Here is a 22192-nt window from a genome sequence, read left to right on the forward strand (position 1 = left end):
TTCCCAGGGGGCGCTGCGGCGCGAGGCGGGTTGGCGCACGCGCGGTGCGGGAGGCTGCGAGGCGCACGCTGAGGCGGCGGCGGGGGCAGCGCGGGAGGCAGCGTCGGCAGCGCGGAGCGGGACCTCTCGGCCGTCGCCAGGTAACGGCCGCGCTCGCCCCGCGACTGGGCCGCGATGGTTCGGGAGCGCGCGGGCTCGGCGCGAGTGCGGCGTGGCGGAGGCTGGACCCGGCCTCTTGGGCCCGGGCGGGGCGAGAGGAGCCGGCGGCGCCCCGCGTGGCTCTGCCCGGCGGCCGCGGGTTGCCCGGCCCGAGGGGTTCGCGCTCCTCGGGCGGCTCCCGTCGCCGCGCTGCCGGACGCGGGCCCTGCTGCCGGCCCCGAGGCTTTCGTCGGTGGCCGTGCTGCGGCCGAGGGATGGGGCCGGCCAGAAGTCGGTCTCGTTTCGCCGGCTCCTACTTCAGCCTGTGCGGCCGGGCGGGGTTAAAGCTCAGCCTCAGCATTTCCAGGGGCGTGGGAAGATCATAGAGTCCTAGAATTATAGAGTGGCTTGGGTTGGAAGGGACCTTCGAGATCGTACAGCTCCAACCCCCTGTTTTAGGCAGGGACGCCTCCCTCTAGACCAGATTGCTCTAAAGTCCCATCCAACCTGCCTTTGAATGCCTCCAGGAAGGGGAGATCATTTCCAACGTTGGGGCTGAAGGCCTTCCCGTACGGGACCAGCACTACGCGCTTGTGTTTGAGGAGAGAAACAAATGCAGAGCGGTATTAGTCTGCCTTTGCTTACTGCGTTTGATGGAATAGAAAAGTGAACTGTAAAACATTGGGGTTTAGTCTTAGCAGTGTGTTTTTTTTCAGGTTTCAGATTATATTCAGAGTTATATGAAAGGTCCAGCATTTCTGTAGTTTCTCTGCTAGTTTGCATCGCCTTTCAGAACGTTAAAAATGAAGCTAATAATACAGTCTTCTGTATGGTGTGGCTGTGTTTTATGTAGCAGCTGGCATAATCATCTTAATGTCGTGGCCAACTCTCAGTAGCTGGAAAGCTCTGGCACTGCTACCCTAAAGCTCCGGAGCACTTCTGTGACGTGCTGATGAAACAAACTTCCTGAAGGAAGCGTGTGTTTGGCTCAGCCTTGTGGGCTCCTAAAACGTTCTTAAATTGCTGAATGAAGCTTTCAGGTGTAGACAGGAGTGAGGCTAACCTGGTTAGCAGAGGTGAGTGCATGCGTTGCTACCATCATCAGGGAAGCGAAGCAAGTGAAGCATTCCTTTGTATTGCTATGTGGTTATGAAATGTTAATGCTGTGGTTTTTTAAAGTATACTGAAGGAATTCTGCTTTGTTTTTCAGTTTATTTATTTTTTCCTCCTGTTTGCCTACATGTTAGGTTTTCTTTAATAATTTTTAAGGTCTGTTCTCTGTTTAGTGCTTCATTCATGTGAGTTTACTTCTATCTTCTGTTCTAATTGTTCCTTTTATTTCTTCAGAAAGCTGGCAGTTGGCCTCTGGAGTAGCTCCTCCAAGGTTGTTCCAGCCATCTTGTGCTGAGTTTAGAAAACCTTTTTCTAGAGTCTTTTCCTTCTTAGTAGAGGAGGAGCTTTGCTCTACTTCTTGCTTTCTCAGCTTTTCACATGCTGTCTAACAGCGTTTATAGAAACACTGTAAGTTTCCTCTTTCCCATGTCCTCCTGTTGCTAAAACCTGGTTTCCAACTTTATCTTATGAACTGGATGAATGTAAGAGTGCAGTGCCTTCTTTTCACCACTTGAAGTCTCCTCTGTATTGGGCTGCTGTGTGGATAATAAAGTCTGGGTAGCAAACTTTTCCTTTCTTGCGAAAGTTAGAAAAAGGTTGTGCTCATTTTAAAGTACTAAGTGATCTATAGCTTGTCTGTTAAAACCTAACTATGAGCTACCTAAGCCTTATCCTAGTTCACTCATTCTAGTGCTAGTGTTCCTCTCTATCCTCTCTGGTCTTTGCTGCTTTTTAACACTTCTGTAGAAGGCAGTGACGTCCTCTGAAATAAATCATCCTTGTTTCTTTCTGTTCACGTTCCAGAATGCCAGCACTAAGCTGTAGGTTCTACCAGCATAAGTTTCCAGAGGTGGAAGATGTAGTGATGGTCAATGTTCGATCCATTGCTGAAATGGGTGCTTACGTCAGCCTGCTAGAATACAACAACATCGAAGGCATGATCCTTCTCAGTGAGCTGTCCAGAAGACGTATTCGTTCCATAAACAAACTCATCCGCATCGGAAGGAATGAATGTGTCGTGGTCATAAGAGTTGACAAAGAGAAAGGTATTTGGGGATACTATGGGCTATATCACAATTGGATTCATAAAGAGAAATGCAGACAAACTGGGCTGCTTAAGTTTGAGTAGTTTGGCCAGGAGTTCTTTGTGTGAGGAACTTAAGCTAAATAGACCATCCTACCGTCTTATGTATATGATCGTTTTTCTCTTTGGTAATTGGGTTAATGAATATCAGTCACATCACCCGAGATTTGCTTATATGGGTGCTCACCAGCACAGTGTTTGGTCAACAGACTGTAGTGGAGCTCCTGTTTGATGTCTGTGCAGATTCTAAGTCCTGACTGAAGAGAGGAAAGTCATCTAGTGTAGCAGTAGAATGTAGTGCTTGCAGTCTGTCCTGTGCCATGATAATTGTCTTGAATCTTGGCTATAAAATAGATCACATGTGTGTAATAATTATATGCATTCTGTAGAAGGTCACAAATTGAGATTGTGCATATTTGATCTTTTCCTGTTTTCTGAACATCTGAATCTTTGACTTTAAAGGGTTTTTTTTAATATATTTTCTATTTGGGACATGGTTTTCATACTTGGTTTTCATACTTGGTTCTCTGTACGCTGGTGTGGTTTTTGCCAAACCTGTGTGCAGTGACATAAAAAAGAGATCACAAATTGATGAAATACTGTGCAAATTTCTTCTGAGTTGGGAGGGAAACTATTCTTAAGGCACAAGCCTACAAGCATGTGATAGAACAGTTTCTCTGTTGTAAGCATTTTCAGTTGAAAGAATAAGTTGGTATCTGAATTTGGATCATGATTTGCTTAAAATCATTTGAGTATTGTTACTTTCTTTAGCAACTGATAGGGATAGTGTAGGCAGTGGGCAAATCTTGAGCCAGAGCATTTGTTACGCCTTTCTCCTGAAGCAGTTAGACTTGGTTTGCGTACTGTCTGACAATGCCAAAACGATTTTTTCCCGGTAGGTTATATTGACTTGTCAAAAAGAAGAGTTTCTCCAGAGGAGGCAATCAAATGCGAAGATAAATTCACAAAATCAAAGACTGTAAGTTGCTTTTCTATATTCTGACACTGCGTGCTGCTGTCTTCTTTCCTGAATGAAAATGAAGTTGTATTCTCATTCATTAGGCATGTTCTGATTGTCATTTCCCATGCAGTATATAACCAGTCTGTCTGAGTAATAAGCTGAGTGATAAACTGGTTATTAGTTAATAAATAGATCAAGTAAGATGACAGTTGAAAATCTGTATTAAAAGGGTGATATTTAAATGATAGAAATCCAGAAGCATATCCTCGTTTAACACACCAGGCAGATTTTATTGGAGAAGGATCCAGATAGCTTAAGGCATTACATCTCACTGCTTTGTGATCTTAAGTTTCTGAAAAGAATGCTTACTGTTATTTGTTAATTTGACTGGCTTTTTTTTGTGTATGAGTATACCGAGGCTTTAACAACTTGATAATACTTCAGCTGTCAGTTGCCGTGGGAGAATTAGTCTTTGTAATGGCACAGCAGAAGTTTAGACTAATAAAGTGGTTTTGGTGTTTTGTGGGCACCTGGAACTCCTGTAATTAATTGCTAAATATAGGGAAAGATTGTTTTGCAACATCATGCAGTCTTTAGAATCCAAACACTGAACCACTTATATTTTTACAGTGTTTTTATCAACCATTTGGGGTCTGGGTTGTCATCTCTACATGTCAGTTTTATGCTGCACAAACTGAGTAAGAATTGGTCATTATGTAGGAGTGCGAGAGCGGGAATATTTCATTTCTGGGGGGTTTTACCATCCCATTTGTGTTCAAGGTGTACAGCATTCTTCGCCACGTTGCTGAGGTGTTGGAGTACACGAAGGATGAGCAGCTTGAGAGTCTGTTCCAGAGGACTGCCTGGGTATTTGATGACAAGTACAAAAGACCGGGATATGGTGCTTATGATGCATTCAAGCATGCAGTCTCGTAAGAACATATTTTCTGTCTTTAGAGATTTATTTCATAATGGCAAGGTACTTTTTTCTGGAATAGATACTTCTTTGTTTATTTATTTTTAAAGGGTCAATCAATTGAGAAGAATGTTCTGGTTAAGGACACATAGTGATTCTTGATATCAGTCTTCCAGTTGCTTAGTGTAGATATCTCTGTCACTACTTTCTTCAAGTTTCCAGTGCTCTTGAGGAAAAAAAGACTCAAAAAGTTTTCTTTTTATCTGTCTTTGAATATCCAATTCTACCTAAGTTAGCTTTCTAAAAGCAGTAGCAAAATTTGTTATGGATGAATATTGATGCACTCACTGAAGAATGTGTTTAAGAGAAACAGGTGATTACAAACACTGAGAAGATTTGGGACCACAGATGAACTTGTGACGTTTCTAGTAGAAGCAGCAGCACTAATATTGGTTTCTCTGTCAGAATTTACCTGTTCTTGGAGTGAGTCAGGTGTTCTTATCATATCCAGTTCTGTCTGAAGAAATTTCAGCTCACGGCTCATTTTTCTGTTACCGGCAGAATTTCTCTCTTATAAACGCAACAGATTTGTTTGTTAGCTCCTTGCATGTCCAAGCTTAAAGAATGAAAATAGGATGATGAGGTTAGAAATGGAATTGCGAACAGAAGAGTTGGAAACGGCGATTCTAAGGGAGTATGCACCAAGACTGCTTGTTATTAATATGTTTTATTTATGGTACTTTAATTTACTTTCAGAATGAAGCTATTTGGTTTCCCTCTAAAGATTCTGTAATAGAATTGACAACACAATCAATTTTTCAATAAGCGTTTCCAGTTTAATTTTTATAGCACCTAAACCCTTGAGGAACATCGACTTTACACTAGATGGCAGCGATAAGATTGTAGAAAATACTGAGTCTAAAAAGCAGGGCTCTTGGAAGTATTTTTCATTAGCTTAAAATCATTTCTTGTTTTAGCTAAGAGAAAACAGCTACAGGCCTTAGATGAAGAGCTTTTTTGTTTTCTTATTTCAGAGAGATTTGGGGTGAAACTAATATGACAATAAAGAGAAATGACAGTTTGTGAAAGAACTTTAGCCTTTCTTTAGCTGTGAATGTAACCAGCAGTTAAGTATCTATCTGTGATCCAGTTAATGTTAAAAATTACTAAAGAATAATGTGCTACTTTGTAGGAAGATGGGAATCTTTTCCTTGCACAAGGAGCTGAAAACTCGAAAACCTCATGTTCATTGTGATTTTATCTCCACATTGGAGAGAGCATAAATGGCAAGCAACTAGATGTGTTTCTTGCTTTATATATAGTGTACAAGGCAGAAGATGTTCCTGTTTTTGTTTTTTTTTTTTGGTTGTTTGGTTTCTTAGACAAAGGAAAGAAGCAGACTAAGTAAACTATCTGCTTTAAGTGCTTCCTTTATAAAATGCAGTGTAAAAAGATGCTTTTATTTTCTTCCAGTATTTTGGTGGTCTCTTAAGGAATTTGTGTGTTTTCTTTGCCAATAGATCAACACAATTATGCATAAGAACACTGGAATAATATCAGAGGTTCATGTTGTGTTATATCCCACTTCAGTACAACTTTTGTACTGTTTCTTGTTTTGGTTCAGAGACCCTGCCATTCTGGATAGCCTAGATCTCACAGAGGAAGAGAGGCGTGTATTGATTGACAATATCAACAGACGTCTGACTCCACAAGCAGTCAAAATCCGAGCTGGTGAGTTCTTTCCAGATCATTACTGAATAGATTCTGACACTTTAAGTAGGCTGTATCTTATAAGCTATAAACTCATTTCAAACTAGAGGCTCATGGTGCTGACTTTTGAGGGAAGCTGATCGTTTAGAATTAAGCTGTGTTCATTGAGAAGTAATAGCAGAATGTCTGTATGAATCCTGACTCAAAGTCCAAGGTGGTTTGGTTTTCCCACTGCTCCCACTCTCCACATGCAGATTCGTTGGGACACAGAAGTAGTTTTAGTGTATAATGCAGTCAGTCGTTGTGCACTGTCAGGCAAGAGACTTAAATATCTTATTATGGATTCAGTAATATCTACATTCTTACTCATTATTGAAAGTGTTAATTATTTTGTTCCCTAGTAGGGTGATTGATCTCTGTCAGCATGGCTAGGTCGAATGTCCTGTCCAATTGTACGTAAACAGGAGACAATTAGTTCTGACTTTGCTCCAGTTGTATTTCTTACTGGTTGAGTGCAGTCCACTCAGCTGGACATGTTAATTTAAGCCAAGCTTTTGTGTATATATTTGTAAAGTTTGAGCATCTTTGTCCCAGTAGCTCAGTGTTTGTGCAGAACAAGCATGCAACTCCAGTCTACTTAAGAAGATGCTATAAAATTGTAGATCTGACTATACAGCTAACCAATCAGCTTACAGCCATGCTTGCAATTAAACACATTGTCAGTGAGCAATGTTGTGTTTTTAACTGCATTCAGAAATTGCCTTTGCTCTGCAAGCGTACACTGAAGAGCAATAACACTTACTGATTGCTGTGGAGGGAAGAAAAGATATTCCATATCCAGGTGACAGTCAAGTTAGAGAAGAGAGCACAAGAAGTAAGATCATGAAAATTATACCTATTATTTTTAGATCACCAGGAGTTAACATAAACTTCAAATATGTGAGTAGGGTTTGGTTACCATGAAGAATGGAATTGCTAACATAAGTAACACTTGATTTGGCTTTGAAAATAAAGTGCATTTGAATGCCACGTTCACATACTTGTTTCATCTTGCCTGTTTTGTTCTGATGGTCTACATTTATTTGGAATTCAAGCGTACAAACTTTCCATTTGCTTACGGTCTCATCCTGAGGCTGAATGTGGGGTGCTTTCCTGTGAATATGTTTGGGATAGCTGAGAATTAGGGTGCTACTGTCAGTCATTTGGGAGTGAGATTAACTCCTCTGTAAGAGTAACCTCTTGCACCATTGCTACCATTCTGTGATGCTGTGATTCTGTGTGTGTGATTCTGAGTGAATATGGGTGCATAATTTCATATCTAGGATTTTCAAATCACAATGTAAAATGTTCTAATCTAAAGAATTTAGGGCATCTACATCAGCTTACAAGCCAAGAAGTTGAAATACTTCCACTGTTTTGGAAGGTATTGAGGGAACCACTGTGAATAAACGTTGGTTGCTAAGAAGCTTTATTAAAACTTAGGTTTAGAATAATAATAAAAAAAAGTTTTACAGTTTCTGCAGCTTCTGATAACTTTTTGTTTTGATCTGTCCTAGACATCGAGGTTGCATGTTATGGTTATGAAGGCATAGATGCAGTGAAAGAAGCTCTGAGAGCAGGCTTGAACTGTTCCACAGAGAACATGCCTATTAAAGTAAGTGTCTGTCTTAATGGTGAAATCTAAAGCAAAGCTTTCTAATGCCCTGAGTTGTTGGTACTATGCAGTTGTCACAGTCACATTGCTGAAGGAAGCCACGTTCTTGCTTCCTAGTTCCCCTGTCTAGCGCATGCACAAGGCTTCCTTTCTGCTGTGTGGTCCCAGTTGTTCCAGTGACTGTGCTGTGGCTTTTCAAGTTTGTTCCAAGTTCAAGAAGCTGTTTTTATTCTCTTCAATTAATGTGTAGTATCTGCGTATTAAATACTTAGTGTTCCTTTACATAGCCTTGTAGCAGGTAAGGAGCAAAAAGCTTTATTTTCAGAATCAAGACCGTGTAAGAAAAGGAATATTTTGTCCACGTATGTACAACCATTTCTTGTAACAAAAGAATGTATTCATCCAGTTGTCTTAAAAAAAAAAACACCAAAATAACCACCTGTTGGTTGTCACAGTCTTCCAATTGAAAGCTTAGTGACAGACTGCTTTAATGGTGTGGGAGTTGGTATTCTCAGCTTAACATTTGTCTAAATGAACATAATATGTAGGAATAATTGGCTCTTGTACCAGAAATTAAACAGTCTATTTGGTTTTTTTGTGCATGCTATTTCATTCCAAGTCATGTATGCTTTCAGAAGGAGCTTTTCTGATGGGGAAATGTTTCTTTTCTTTTACTGAGCATGTTTTCCTATGATGTGCAATAGATCAACCTGATAGCCCCTCCTCGGTATGTGATGACTACTACAACACTGGAGAGAACCGAAGGACTCTCTGTTCTGAATCAAGCTATGGCTGTCATTAAAGAGAAAATTGAGGAGAAGAGAGGAGTCTTCAATGTGCAGATGGAGGTGAGAACACTTTGTATTCTGAAATGTAACTGATTTACTTCCTAATGTTTTGTAAGTAGAGTAAGATCCACAGCTCTAGGAGAAGTTCATGCAAAAGCCATCAGGAAATGTGGAAAAAAAATAATTGAAGCATAAAGTTCAGAATTCCTTAAATAATCAAATGACCAGAAATTCTGTTCCTTGGGTTTGATTAAACAATCTCTGGATACTCGTTTTATCTCATGATCCAGGATCAGAACCACCAACCATAATTTTCTTTTCCTTCTCAATCTGCATTTAGTGTTTTTTAATTGTTTTTCACTTGTTCTTCTTTTTTTGGTTGTATTTCTTTTTCAGCCTAAAGTGGTCACTGACACAGATGAGACTGAGCTTGCAAGGCAGTTGGAAAGGCTGGAGAGGGAAAATGCTGAAGTGGATGGAGACGATGATGCTGAGGAAATGGAAGCGAAAACTGAAGACTAAATACTCTGGGATATTTAGAAGAGAAAGCATATGAAAAATTAGAGACCCCATTGCAAACACTCTGGACTAAATGTTTCCAGTATTGAAAACTTCAAATGCAAATACTTGAAGTATGTTACTGGTTTTAAAAGACCAATAAAGCATCTCCTGAATAACATTTGATGCAGCAACTTACAAATTGAATCCTTCAAAAGGAGGGTGCCAAGTCCTATTCCAGACACAAATCTCACGACTAGAGGGAGGCTGCAGCTCCATGTTTAACACTTACATACATAACAATTCCAGATTGGTGATTGCAGCTCAGTTAATGATGTTTTCTAGAAGCACGAAAACCAAACAGGTCGAGCAGTTCTATAGAGGATGTATTTGAGCAAATATCCAATAAAGTTCTGGGCTATGGAACCTGAAGCTTTTTTAATCTTTTGTTACCTTGCTTGGGGTGCTGTCATCACTTGGTGATTCCCCTTTAATGCTGAAAAGGAAATACTGAAAAGGGCTTCTTTGTTTTAAATCAAGGCAAGGATTAGTGTAATCATGGTTTGTTTTTTACAGGTTTGTTGATGTAGATTCTTTTAGAAGAGTATTTTTCTTCTACTTTTAGGGGCTCAGAACATGTAGGCTCTGTATATAGCATGTTACAGCTTCAATAAGTATAGCTGATAACAGATATATAGTTACTTTGTTCCTGTATGTGAATATAGCAGGAGCTTTAATGAATTTATTCATACTTCAGAATACAGCACTGCCTATTCTGAGCTAACTGTTGTATGATCTTCCAATTCCACATATGCTAAATCTAGTTTACAGTGAGCTGAACTGTTCAGTAAGCAACCAGTTTATCTCCTCAAAGAGGAGAAACAAGATGGGCTTTCCGTGAAGTGAAAAGAACACCTCCAGTTCGCCCTTGGCTTTTTAAGTGTATGTATATTTTTCATGGCTGTATCCCACATTGCACATCTTTTTTTCTTCTTTTGTGCTGCTTGAGGAATAACTGCATGAAAAAAAAAAGTGGGTTTTTAGATGTTAGTGCTGCCTTGTCATGGTTTGGAATTGTGTTCTGTGTGTCTGGGAACTCTGGTTTTCTTTCTCAGTTCACTAAAACAGTGAATTGACCTCTGTTACTTACAGCATGTGAGTGCTCTGATAAAAGAGCGAAGTATTTAAGAAGTAAAATACCTTCCTGTGATCTGTATGCTGAGGTAGTGCTGTGAAAAATGGCATTGAAAATGAGCCAGCCTTACCTGTCAGAGTGTTACCAAGGGGTTACAGTTAGTGTTGCCTGTAGGAGCTGTTTTGCTGTACCGTGACTGACTGGATGTGTTGTAGCTGGAAGGAGGAGCTCTGAGGTGGCTGATGTCGAGCTGTTACAAGGTACCTGAGGCAGCACTGAGAGCTCAGCTTCATTCTGCTGCGTTGGTTTACATGTCAGTGCCTTTAGGGTAGCCTGTTGAGTTGAGGATCCTTGGCACTTGTGTTTCCTTCTGTCTCAGTTGGTCTATTTGGTATGTCTTGTGTTTTCCTACCAAGCACTTTGGTAACTGTTGTGGGCTTTGTGTGTGAAAATCTTTGTAGAATGCGGCATCATGTGTTCCTGCTGTTCATTAGCAACTTTGCTGCCTGCTAGGTTGCAATTGCAGGACCAAAGTCCCTGCTGCAGTGCTCATGTAGCCAACTGAAGGGGAAGGTACGGGGGTACCTGCAGGCAGAACTTGGCCTGTAGCATCAGATGTGAGGAACTCAGCTTGATTTTCATATCTCAAATCAATTTTGTAAGCTTGACAACTTGAAAATAATTTTGCTTGGAGAATCTTTTAAGGTCTCATTAATGCAGAGAAACACAAATGTTAGATGGGATCAAGCATGCCAACTGGTACAAAGTCTTGTATCTTGTTTGTAATTAGAGGATGTAGTGGCTGCTAAAAGGAGGAGTGCCCAGCTTGCTTGGGGTTGTTCTATTTTGTCTGGCTCTCAATAGAGTGAAAATTCCTTGCGTTATTCTCGCTTGATTCTGGCCTTCGTTATTTTTCAGATGCAGTGGGACTGGCATATTGTTCTCTGTGGCCAGATCAGTGTTTAATTTCTCATAGATGATTTTGGCCCAGAGACCAGACAGCTGAACAGCAGTTTTCCAACGCTGCCACCTTTATGCAGTTGATTTACAAATGCTCTTCATCAGAATGCTCACAAACGTTTCCCATCTTCTACTTTCATCTAGAAATGTTTCATCATTTTTTAATCTGGTCTGGCTTTCGTTTTATTTCATCCCTAATCCACTGAAGGAACGAAAGATTTGTTGGCACCCTACACCAGGGGGCAAAGTCGTAGCGTTTTAAGAAGCTGTTTGGAAAAACCTCCAAGTATGTAATCCCCCAGCATGATATTGCTCACATTATAATATGCAATGGGGATTGTAGAGCATGCAATGGTCTTTTGCGTGGGTTCTCCTCGTTCTTTGCTTGTTGGGGGATTAAATGGGAGCTACCAGTAATCTGTGTTTCCTTTTGGTCGTGAGCCTGTGATCCTGAAGCTGCAGAGAGATGTTCCAGGCCATCCTGATGCAAACTGTGATGCATTTCATGGTGGCTTGGAATGGAAAAAACTGTCTGCCACTCAAAATACTGACACAGGGAAAACACTGTTTGAATGGATCTGAGGGAACAAATAGTTCTCATGGTGATTTTCACGTTCTGCCAAAGGCTTTACTTTTTAGAGCTTTCTAGGTTTATATGGTTCAGAGCTCATCCTTTTCTCCTGAGAGACTTAAGTGCTTGAACTTGCCTTTCCAGCACGTGCCTGAGTATGACAGGCGTGTGCTATAGTACGATCTACTGACCTGTTCCACAGCGTGTGACCCTTTTCCTACAAAGCTGAGGGATGTGTTATTACTCAGCCTCAGGGAGCAACCTGTGGACAGTCTCTTAATCTTGCATAAGCTCTAACAGAATGGGGAGCGATGGATATGTGCGTATTACAAATATCCCAAGTATCAAAGAAGTACTTCCAAGTGTTAGAGTAAGCAAAGGCTCTGGTTTATTGAAACTACTTGCTGTGGAACCTTTCTTGTTGACCAGCCAGGGGGGAGCTTTTTCTTCCCCCTTCTTTATTAATTTGAAGATAGAATTCATTGTTAGTGGTAATTTTGCCGAGATACATCTGTAGGGCTGTGTGTGGTCTGCATGCTGGAAAAAAGAAGTGCTCACTCACTCAGAACTTGGACTAGGGCTGGTTATTGTGTAATTCTGAGATCACTGTCTGAGCCAGAGCTCTCTGCAAGCTCCTACCTGTCCTCGCCAGCATGGAATTACTTTCCCCACCTGGTTACGGGCTGCCTGCAGTAACAAGCTGAACAACGTAAAGGCAAAGCTCAAATACGGTGTGCAGGAACATGGTATTCCTGGAGCCACTTACATAAAGTGTGCTGGTCAGGGAAACAAAAGCAGTATTAATGCAGTGTTGCTACCTTGATTCATGGCTTCTTTTCCTTGATTCAGTGCTGGTAGCATCTTCAAGTGCCCACTTGTATGAACAGTGTGTATACTTTCAGTTACTGAACTGATACCTTAGAAAACGCCACATACCTGCAAGATAAACTGATCCTCTGGGTGTCCTGCCAAGCTCACTACGTTGCTACAGGCAGTCTGAAGAGCAAACTGGGGTCTACAGTGGCAAGCAGAGTACAGAAGGACCCGCTCACTTCAGGGTGGGTTCCCTGTTTTTGACTTGTTGGCCTTCATGCTTTCTGCTTACATGGGATTTTTGGTATTTGATTAGCAGTCAGCTGCCCGCTGTATTTCTCATATGCATGTAGGGTCATCCTGTGGCTTGTCTACAGCACGTCGTCATGTTTAATACCTGCTTCAGCATCCCCCTTTTACTCCCTCCTTGTGAGAAATGTAGTAAATAAGGTAACAACTTGGTCCTTTACCTGGGTGCATGAAAGAGTGAGCAGCAGTGTGAGCAGAGTGCAAACACAACAGAACTGAAGAACTCTATTTTTGTTCTCTCTTTTGTTTTTTGTTTTTAATGCATAGCAACGAGTGCTGTTATGCTTTGTTGTGCGGTGTGTCATGCTTCTTATCGCAGCCTGCCCCTTTATCTGCATTCATCACCTCCATTCGGCTACAAGTCAGGAAATGCTCACAAGTGCAGCAGGCTGTATGCTGCAGCTGTCTGAAATGCTGTTATGCTGTTACTCATTCTGACTGGCTTCATCAGGACCTATCAAATACATTTGTTGTGGCTGAGGTTTTAACGAATGAAGTAATGCTCAGGCTCGGGTTCAGGCACAAGAAGGCACCGTTTCAGAGGTTCTGCACAGTTTCAAGAGGTTGCTGCAGCGTGTTTGCCAATCAAACTGCTGTTCTGAAAAGGCAAGTAGTTGCTTCCACAGCGATTTAGGTCGTTAAGTTGAAGTACACCAGTATTCCTAAGTACGCCTACGTGTCCAGCGACCACTGAAAGCAGGGCGGGCTTTGGGAGGCTTTGGGGCTTCTTAGGTGAGACACTTTATTCCATGGAATGGCTTTGTCTGAAAGGTCAAGCTGCAGTTCTATGGTGCTGCTTCTCCCCTCATGCGGTCCCCACGTCTCACCTTATTTGCCATTATGAAGTTGCTCCCTATGTTGGCTTACTCACCGCGGGGTGTTTTTTTATTACTCTGAAGTCAGTGAAATTCCGTTTAGATCCTTTTCAGACCTCCCTTTGTTTCTCTACCCAGAGGGCAGGTAATGCACCAGAGCCAGCTCAATGTTTAACTAAGGTCTCATAGGTGGGAAGAAAGCGAGAAAGAAGGGATGGGAGCATACGTCACAGTGGAGGAGGAGGGTCACGGAGAAAAATGAGCTCTCCTCAGCTCCAAGAGTGCAGAGGAACGGGCTGCCAGGGCCTGGGTGCTTCTCAGCTGGACAAGGGTCTGCTTTCTGTGCGCCGTGATGGAGGAGACCACTGGAGTCCTGAAGGAAGGCTTCCTCGTCAAGCGGGTAGGTGCTGTGGCCTCCTTCGCGCTGTTCCTTCTGAAGGGCAGACACCCCCAGAAGGGGGGTTGGTGTGGGTCTGAGGGCTCCTGCCAGGCCCTTATAGGGGAGCTGCGGGACCAACAGGCACTGACTGTCCTCCCGCGAGCTGCTTGTGCTAGGTTTGCTCAGAGGGGAGGGAGCTATCAGTGTGCCTCAGCCATCAGAAAGATGGGCACACCTCTGCAAAGAGCACACAGAAATATTGCCTGGCAAAGGCTACGTGGCAGAAGGGAAGTGGCCGTGGGAAGGCTGGACAGAGGTGTTGTGCCTTCTTAAGTGGGTGCTGAGCAGGGCTTGCTATTCTGTATGGAAGGATTGGGAACTGTTTGTCCTTTTTTAAGAGGATGTGAGCAGTACAAACATAGGAATGTGTCCTAAGTAGCTACTTTCCAAGTTCCAGTGTAAGAGGCGAGAAAACATCTGGACGGTGTGACAGGTTTCAGCCTTTCCCAGCACTTCTCTCCACAGATCCAAGTCAGCCATAGCAGGGACACTGGGGGCCACTGAGCTGGGGCGTGAGCAGCCTTCAGAACCAAGGCTCAGTGACTAATTTGGTCTTTGCACACTCCCAAGTGCAATTCAAAGGTTTGTTCAAAGCTTTGCCACGCCTTCGGAAATGCTTTTCTGCACTACGTGTCTGCACTTCTGGTGCTAACACGAGGGTAATCCTTGCCAGGAGCTCTGCTGGCAGGACAGCTGTGGGCCACATGCAGTTCAAGCTGCTCCCCAGTGCCCCTTCCATGGAGCAAGAGGAACAGCCCCAGCTCCTGCTCGTCTCCAGGCTGTGGCCATGCTTTGTGGCTCTTAGGTGGCTGTTGGATTTGGGATGGGAAACAAAGGCACTGTGACTGTGAGGGGATGCTGAGCTGAAATTACTGAAAGTCTGTGAAGGTGGATAGAAATGAGACCAGGGGGAGGGTGAATAAAGGAAACTGAGGGAAGAGGGAACAAGAATGGGAAGAGATTCAGAGAAAAAAAAAGGGGGGGAGGGAGGAGCTAAGGGGTGGGATCAGGTAAAGGAGTCAGATTTCTTAAGAAGAAGGGAGTCGATTCAAGGAGAGAGTCTCAATGTGTATTATAAATGGCTGGATTAAATATTATAATCTTTTGTACATATAAAGTAAAATATGTGTGAGTCAGGTAAGGTCAAAGAAAAACAATAATACCACCTCCTGAAAAAGGAAATCTCCAGGAAGGAAAGGAAAGAGCCCTAACAAAGGAAAGACAGACAAGGTGTTCTGCAGCAGGTGAGAAAGGCAGTGAAGAAGGTGAAGGGAAGAACAAAACCAAACCAGATAGACTGCACTTAGTATAGACTCAAAGGCATTAGATTTAATGTGCTTTGGATTTTAGAGACTTCCTACCCCAACTTTACTGGAAATTGCTGAGCTTCTCATTAACTTGTAGCAAGCTAAAGGGGTTTGATTCCTGCCAGAGCTGGACCTTCCTTGTTCCTTCCTCCTGGCAGCGCCCACCTCTCCCATCCCCAGAGCTCCCTATGCCCAGCACTTTGCCTGCAGACCATGATGCTCCCTCACCCACAGAAAGGCAGCCAGCTCCTGGCTGTGCCTGACCCACAGGGAGAACTGAGCCTGCAGGTACCTCACCTTGCCCATCATGCTCTCCCATGCACTAGGGCAAAAGGCAGCTGGGTGCTATTAACGGTGAGGAAAGAGGAAGTGTTTTACTCTCTATAATCCAGAATGCATCTGACAGGAGCCTTCATTGAGTCTTTTGCCAGTAAAAGAATAACTCCTTTGCAGGAAACAGTAGCACAGGGAGTGTTTTCAGCCCAGGAGGCTGAGGCAGGCAGCCTCCCAGTAGCAACGTGAAGGGATGCAAGAAAAAGGCAAGTCACATTTCTACCCTCACTCAGTGACGTTGTGTTGATGGAGCTGTGTTATTTCATTCCTAAGGTGTGTGTTTTAGGGAGAAAAGGAATCACAACATCTTCTCATGATTCTTATCAGTTGGTGATGATTTATGGGATTTCACACAAAAAAAGAAGGAAAAAAGCATTTTCCCTATGCTTGTGTTAATACGTGGATTTCTTCCCCTCTAGGGACATATCGTTCATAACTGGAAAGTAAGATGGTTCGTTCTGCTACAGGATAAACTGCTGTATTATAAACTTGAAGGAGGCAAGAAGGAATCTTCTCCAAAGGGCAGGATCCTTCTGGATGGCTGCACTATTACTTGCCCTTGTCTGGAATATGAGAACAGACCGGTATGGCTAGGAATGTGTATCCCTCCTCAATGACACTCACTTTCTAATTTCTCCCTTATCTTTCCCCTCCTCTTGATTTCTTTGATTGTTGCAACCATATCACTGGGGTATGTAATTCCAGAAGTAGGTGCAGCCAAAAGCAAACAGCCATTTGTAATGTAACCAGGACTAGAAATTAACTCCTTCCTTATGCCTTTGCCCTCTGCTCAAATCTGGGGCACATTCATCAAAACAATGTTTCTTATGCACACACTGGAACAAATGCATCAGCCTAAGAGTGTGTGGACAGCAGGCACGAACAGCTCAATAAAACCTAAGGAGGATGGGGAAAAAATTGCAGCTCATCACCCCAGTAATTGCCCTAAACTCAGCTGTCTCCACTGGTTGCTCCTGGCCATTTCAGATTCCCTTTCCCATTCAGTGGGACTTCACTGCTGTAGAAAGCTTCCAGCAGAAAGGCTGAGCAAGGGAAAGTGCATCCCGTGCTTCTCTGCTCACCCATGGGTGGCTGTCACACAGACCTCCCCAGAGTGGGGCCAAAAGGAAATGATTCTGTGAATTGCTTACTATTTCAGCCTTTCTCATGACAGAATGAGCCTAGAGAGAGCCTGGAGTTGCTCAGAAACCAGAGTTCTGGATGTGAAGGCTCTGTCCTCAGCAGAATGCTGCTCTGTACTCTGGTATCTGAGTGATGTCTTCTCTTCCAAGCTTGTGCACCATGCATGCAAATCATGCTTGTAACTGAAAACTTGGGGATTTGGGGAGGAGGAGAAAGTAATCTCCCCCCAAAACAGAGCTGTGCCCAGCATCCTTCAGGTCAATAGTTTTTTGCTACTACCCAGCTGGGATGCTGTAACACACCTATTTCTTATACTTGGATCGGTGGGGAAAGAAGCAAAATGCAAGTGAAGAACAGAAGCTAAACATTGTTACTCCTTTGCACTTCTCTCTTCGCAGTTACTTATCAAACTAAAGACGAAAACCAACACAGACTATTTCCTTGAATGTTGCTCTAGAGAAGAGCGAGATTCTTGGGCTTTGGACATCACTGGAGCTATTCATGCTGGTCACCCAGTGCAGGTGCAAGAGCTTCACAGAATGAAGAACTCTTTCAAACTGCTGGAGAACATCAGCCTCCAGTAAGTGTTCATGGTTTCTCCTTCAGCTGTTGCTGTACTCTGCAAAGCACCTGAGCCACTGGATGGGATGGTGAAGGGAAGCTTCTCTCTGCGCAGATCTTCTCCTTCATCACCAGGAGCATCTACATTGGCTGCTCCCTCCTGGGAGCTGAGGCATGGGAATGCACTTCTTCCTCACCCTAATTTTTGGATGTATGGAGGTTCTGCACAGGCACGTCACTGCTGGCTTGAAGGCTGCTCAGCTGCAGAGATATTCAGGCTGGGGTGATCCATTATCTTGCAAGCTGTAATGTCACAGAAAGACTGAGAGATGACTTTGTGCATGCCATGCTGGTAAGCTCTCAGAGCTGGCAACCAGAATCCAGGCTAGGATTTTTAGGGAATACAATATTAAACAATTACTATTAGGATATAGAAAAAATGGCATTAATTAGATTTGTGTTAAGAAAGTATATGAAATCTGGCTCTAGCTCAATATGAAGTGCTTTAAAATGAAGGGCACATTTTAAGGCATCCTGCTTAGTGCTCTGCATTGGGAGAATAAAGTTTTGCTGCACCATACTTAGCACTAAGGGTTAGACAGGTATGTAGGCTGTTTCATTGCTTTGTGCTGGTAATCTTCAGGGCACCCGAGGCACAGACAAAAGCACGTGACAATTTCTGCCCATCTTTCTACTTATGTAGTTTTGTCCTATGTACTCTTCTACAGCCACATCGTGGATAAAATGCGTGACAGCAGTGCTGGAATTAAGCTGACCCTCAACGTGGAGCAAGGCAATAGATACAAAGAGACCTTCACAGGTATGCCTGCTGCCTCGCCTCTGACATGCTGCAGGGACAAGGGAGATACTGCACTGCTTTCATGATGGGATTAATTATGGCCCAGGTGAAGGTACTGATGCAGCTGAATTGTTCAACATCCTTTTTCTCTTATTCATTAAATATATGAAAGCACACAGAGGACTCCTCTTTTTTGTCACTCTTACCCTTCACTGACCACCTTTGTGATGATCCCGAACCAAAGGGAGGCTTATAAGGCAGAAGACCATGTGTCTGCCCTTGGAAGAGAGCGTTCCCTTGATCTGAGAGCTGCCTTTCTCTCCGCAGGTTCTGCCCTGGTGGACTGGCTCATCTCCAACAACTTTGCTGTGTCACGGTTTGAGGCCGTCACCTTGGCCTCCATGCTGATGGAGGAGAACTTCACCAAGCCCGTGGGGGCACGCAGCACCGGGGCCACTCGTTACAGCGACCTCTCTGAGCAGTTCCTCGATGACTCCACTGCACTGTACATGTTTGTAAGTGATGCAGCTGACAAGCGGCAGCTCTTCTGCCCTTTATCATGTGCTTGGTTTGGGGCAGCGGTAAAGGGGACGTGCACAACATGCACCATAGGCAAAATATGCAGGTGTGGAAACAAACAGAAAGAGAAACTTCAGGCTTACGGACATGCAGTACTGGAACCTTTGCTATGAACAAACAACTGCAGGGATACAAAGCAAGTAATTATTAAAAAGGGTGCAGAGCAGAATTTGCTCAGGAAATATTAGCTAAAAACAGACAAAATGCAGACTCTTATGCTTAGGAGTGTATTTAGAAGAAAAACAAACGTGAAACCATCTTTTCTGTATTTGCAGGCTGAGACCAGTCAGAAAATGATCAGTTCCAAGGAAGAGCTGCAATTTAACATCTCTGAATTAAGTGGCACAATTGTGAAGCAAGGATTCTTAGTGAAACAGGTAAATACAGGCTTTGGAGATCACTGGGAAGCAAGGAAAAGGACAGCTGGTACAGCTCAGTGGAGAATGAATGTGTTACACGAGCACGGCTACAGAACTGTATCCCGCAGAGTAGATCTTGCCTACCATCATGAGGTGAAGGTCATAAATATATGAGCTAAGGAACTTGCTGCTCTGGCAGAGCTCATTGGATATTCTGTACATGCTGAGTATATACTGAAAGGTATAAAACAACAATTAAGAGTCCCACACAAATTCTACCAGAGCTATTACAGTTGCACCAAGTGAATCCACTGCTCCTCTGGTTTAACCCATCCTGTGGGGATTTTCCAAGCAGCCGTGATATTCTGGACTGTGGATGAATTTCAGAGCTGAGCAATTTGGTTTTTGCATGAAGTGGAGATTAACTTAAGAGCAGTCACTTAGACACACAGATGCTCTAGTGGGGGTGAGCCCTGTTTTTTTTCCAGGCATAATTACCTGCCCATGGTAATAGGATCTCACCCTTAGCTGTGAGCAAGATGAGGACCAATCCTTCTGGTTCACAGCAGAACACAGCCACCCACAGAGGGAGCCCCACCTGCCCTGCACAGTCACATTGAATTTGAAGTTAAGAGTAAGAGCTGGTTATATCATCTTGGTCCTTTCGCTCTTCTTTCTTGGTTCTCAGCACAAGAAAGGAATAAGAAAATGTTAAAGAGGAATATGAATAAGGAATAAGAAGGAGGTTAAGCAGAAAACCCTGGGAGCTATTGGGATGTCAGAAAAGTTTTTTTTCTCTGTTGGCTGCAAAACATCTGTTTTTCAGCACCTATTAAGGCCACCCAAGCAGCCTGCAGGAAAACGGCCATTGCAGGATGTATAACTTTAATCCTTCCATTTTGCAGGGACACAAGAGGAAAAACTGGAAGGTGAGGAAGTTTGTTCTGAGAGCTGATCCTGCGTTCTTACACTACTATGACCCCACCAAGGTATATGTGTGGCAAGTAGATACCCTCAGAAATCCTCTTGCAGCTCTAAATATCATAATGAATATACAACACAATTTTGTTGTAAATGTTTCTCTCTCCCAGCTCTCCTTCTGGGTTCTTCTGTTGATTTCCTGGGGAATAAGGCTTCACTGGTCTTACCTTTGGAGTTGTCCCTGTATGATTCTCTGTCCCTGCATCCCTTGCCTACCTTTTCCCCATTGAGATTCCTTTCCCTTACATGTAGGGCAGCAACCTTGGGGGTGGTTCTTTTGGTTGGTTGCTTGCTTTTTTTTCTTGTCATTCATTTATTTACATAGCAGCTTGCCCTTGCAATGCTATACAACCAGACTGCAGAGAATGAAGTTCAGACACAAGATCCTTTCATCTTACAAGGGAAAACAGATTTTTTTCCCATACAAGCTCAGTGAGAAACTGCAAGCTAAAACCTTGCAGATATTTTTTTGTTTGTTTTAATATGGGATGCTATTAATATTGATAAGACTGCATAAGTTTGAAATGTGATTGTTAGCTCGCCTTTTGTGCTTTAATTAGTTTCTCACCTATAGCAGAGAAATGTCTGAGGCTGAAGCAAAGTAGTAATGCACCTAATCACACGTTCTGATTTTCGTGACTTGAATGTTTTGTATTCAGAAAGACTGCTGCTGCATCCCCACCTCCATAAAGTAATTGTTGTGCTCTGGGAAATGATTCCATTGGTGGTACTCGGCAGCTAAGTCTCATCTCCTTTGTGTTGTGTTTGTTGTTATTGTTTGTTTTTGTTTGTCTGACTGTTATCAGGAAGAGAACAGACCAGTGGGTGGATTTTCTCTTCGAGGCTGTCTTGTCTCAGCTCTGGAGGACAATGGAGTCCCAGCAGGTAAAGCATGAGCCTCCACGCTTTGCTACTCATGTGCTTATATGATAGGACTACAGTCGCTGGGTTTGTGGTTTGGCTGGCTGTGCAAACACAGGCTGGCCTTTCTCCTCCCCTTGCAAGGGAGAGAAAGTAAGCCATAAGGAATTGCCATACTACTGGACGGGGCTGTACCCTACCAGAGGGGATGTTGTTGTTTTGGGTTTTTTTAAATTGTTTCTGCATATCTTGAGTGTTCCCTTGTTATGGATTTTTCTTAGTCAGGTGATGTATGAGAGAGTCTCAAGGAATGCATTAATATTCCGGAGTTAACAGCTAAAGAGGAAAGGCCTTTTTGGATGTTACTGGACTCAAAATCTTGAGGAAACCCCAGATGCTGTCCTTTTTTTATGTCCTCTCTATTTGTATGCGCTCTCATTTGGATCTGCTAGAATCCAAATTAAGCAGAGGCAGAATGGCTTTAGCTGTCTTATCTGTAATGAAATTGAGAGATTCATTAAAATAAAAATCTTCCACAGTAAGAATTTGTACCTGCTGCAAAGCTATTCTCTGTGTGCTTTCCTGACCTGTCATGTTGTTTTTCTCTGTAGGTGTGAAGGGCAATGTGCAAGGCAACCTCTTCAAAATCATCACCAAAAAAGACATTCATTACTATATGCAGGCCAGCTCCAAGGCAGAGCGAACACAATGGATTGAGGCGATCAAACCACTGACATGATTAAGATGGACTCCATGCCAAACAGTGTCACATTTGTGACCAAGTTTCCTGCTCTCTTTGTCTGAGAGTGAGGGTTGTTTTTTTTTTCCTTAGACATTATATGTTGTGTATTGTCATAGCACCCAGCAGTTCGTGTCAGATCAGAACCCCAGGTGGCACACAGATCTGGCAGAACTTACCTTCTAACCAAGAGACAAAGAACAACATGTGGATGCAAATAAATGACGCTTTACAAGGAAACAGTGAGACAGACTCGTTCAAGATGGAAGAAAAAGAATCTCTTGTACAAGTAGTCAGTCTACATCTGACAGATCCAGACTGTTTTATTCTATAGCAGAAATGTCTTATTCCTTTCTCCTCTATAAAGGGGCTTATGAACTTAACTAGTTCAGATGGACTGAATCGAAGTGCTTGAACTGAGTCACAGTCATGAAAGGCCCTGGTGTCTGAAGCTGCCTTTCTTGATGCACTGTGATAAAACCCTGCTCAAGCTTAGCTCTGGTATCATTAAATATACATCACAAAAAAAAGTTCAGCGCATTTGATTCTCTTGTGCCCTTTAGATATGATGCTTCTCAGAGATCAGTTGGAAAATAATGGTTTCATCTTAGAGTACTATGGAAACT

The 22192-nt window shown here is 43.0% G+C and overlaps 2 protein-coding genes across 2 annotated transcripts; both read left to right on the top strand.

The window, feature by feature from the left end:
- The first annotated feature begins 3 nt into the window (after positions 1–3).
- EIF2S1 (eukaryotic translation initiation factor 2 subunit alpha) lies at positions 4–10877 on the top strand. Its single transcript, XM_072338192.1, has 8 exons — positions 4–140; positions 2056–2297; positions 3235–3314; positions 4077–4228; positions 5837–5943; positions 7479–7576; positions 8281–8424; positions 8761–10877. The coding sequence occupies exons 2-8, from the start codon at positions 2057–2059 to the stop codon at positions 8884–8886; spliced, it is 948 nt and encodes a 315-aa protein (XP_072194293.1). The 5' UTR covers positions 4–140; position 2056; the 3' UTR covers positions 8887–10877.
- Positions 10878–13817: 2940 nt separating this feature from the next.
- PLEK2 (pleckstrin 2) lies at positions 13818–21576 on the top strand. The gene is made up of 9 exons (XM_072339088.1): positions 13818–13865; positions 15964–16128; positions 17086–17267; positions 17977–18068; positions 18375–18562; positions 18902–19003; positions 19891–19974; positions 20773–20851; positions 21439–21576. The coding sequence occupies exons 1-9, from the start codon at positions 13818–13820 to the stop codon at positions 21564–21566; spliced, it is 1068 nt and encodes a 355-aa protein (XP_072195189.1). The 3' UTR covers positions 21567–21576.
- Positions 21577–22192: the final 616 nt, after the last annotated feature.

This window comes from Excalfactoria chinensis, chromosome 5 (assembly GCF_039878825.1).
Source record: "Excalfactoria chinensis isolate bCotChi1 chromosome 5, bCotChi1.hap2, whole genome shotgun sequence".
Lineage (NCBI taxonomy): Eukaryota > Metazoa > Chordata > Aves > Galliformes > Phasianidae > Excalfactoria > Excalfactoria chinensis.

Bases quoted from the DNA above. Each gene is read 5' to 3' on its own strand.
- PLEK2 (XM_072339088.1), top strand. From the start codon at position 13,818: ATGGAGGAGACCACTGGAGTCCTGAAGGAAGGCTTCCTCGTCAAGCGG. The intron at 16,129-17,085 runs GTATGGCTAGGA...CTCTCTTCGCAG, and splicing joins TGGAATATGAGAACAGACCG to TTACTTATCAAACTAAAGAC. The intron at 19,004-19,890 runs GTAAATACAGGC...TCCATTTTGCAG, and splicing joins AAGGATTCTTAGTGAAACAG to GGACACAAGAGGAAAAACTG.
- EIF2S1 (XM_072338192.1), top strand. From the start codon at position 2,057: ATGCCAGCACTAAGCTGTAGGTTCTACCAGCATAAGTTTCCAGAGGTG. The intron at 5,944-7,478 runs GTGAGTTCTTTC...GATCTGTCCTAG, and splicing joins AGCAGTCAAAATCCGAGCTG to ACATCGAGGTTGCATGTTAT. The intron at 8,425-8,760 runs GTGAGAACACTT...TTTCTTTTTCAG, and splicing joins TCTTCAATGTGCAGATGGAG to CCTAAAGTGGTCACTGACAC.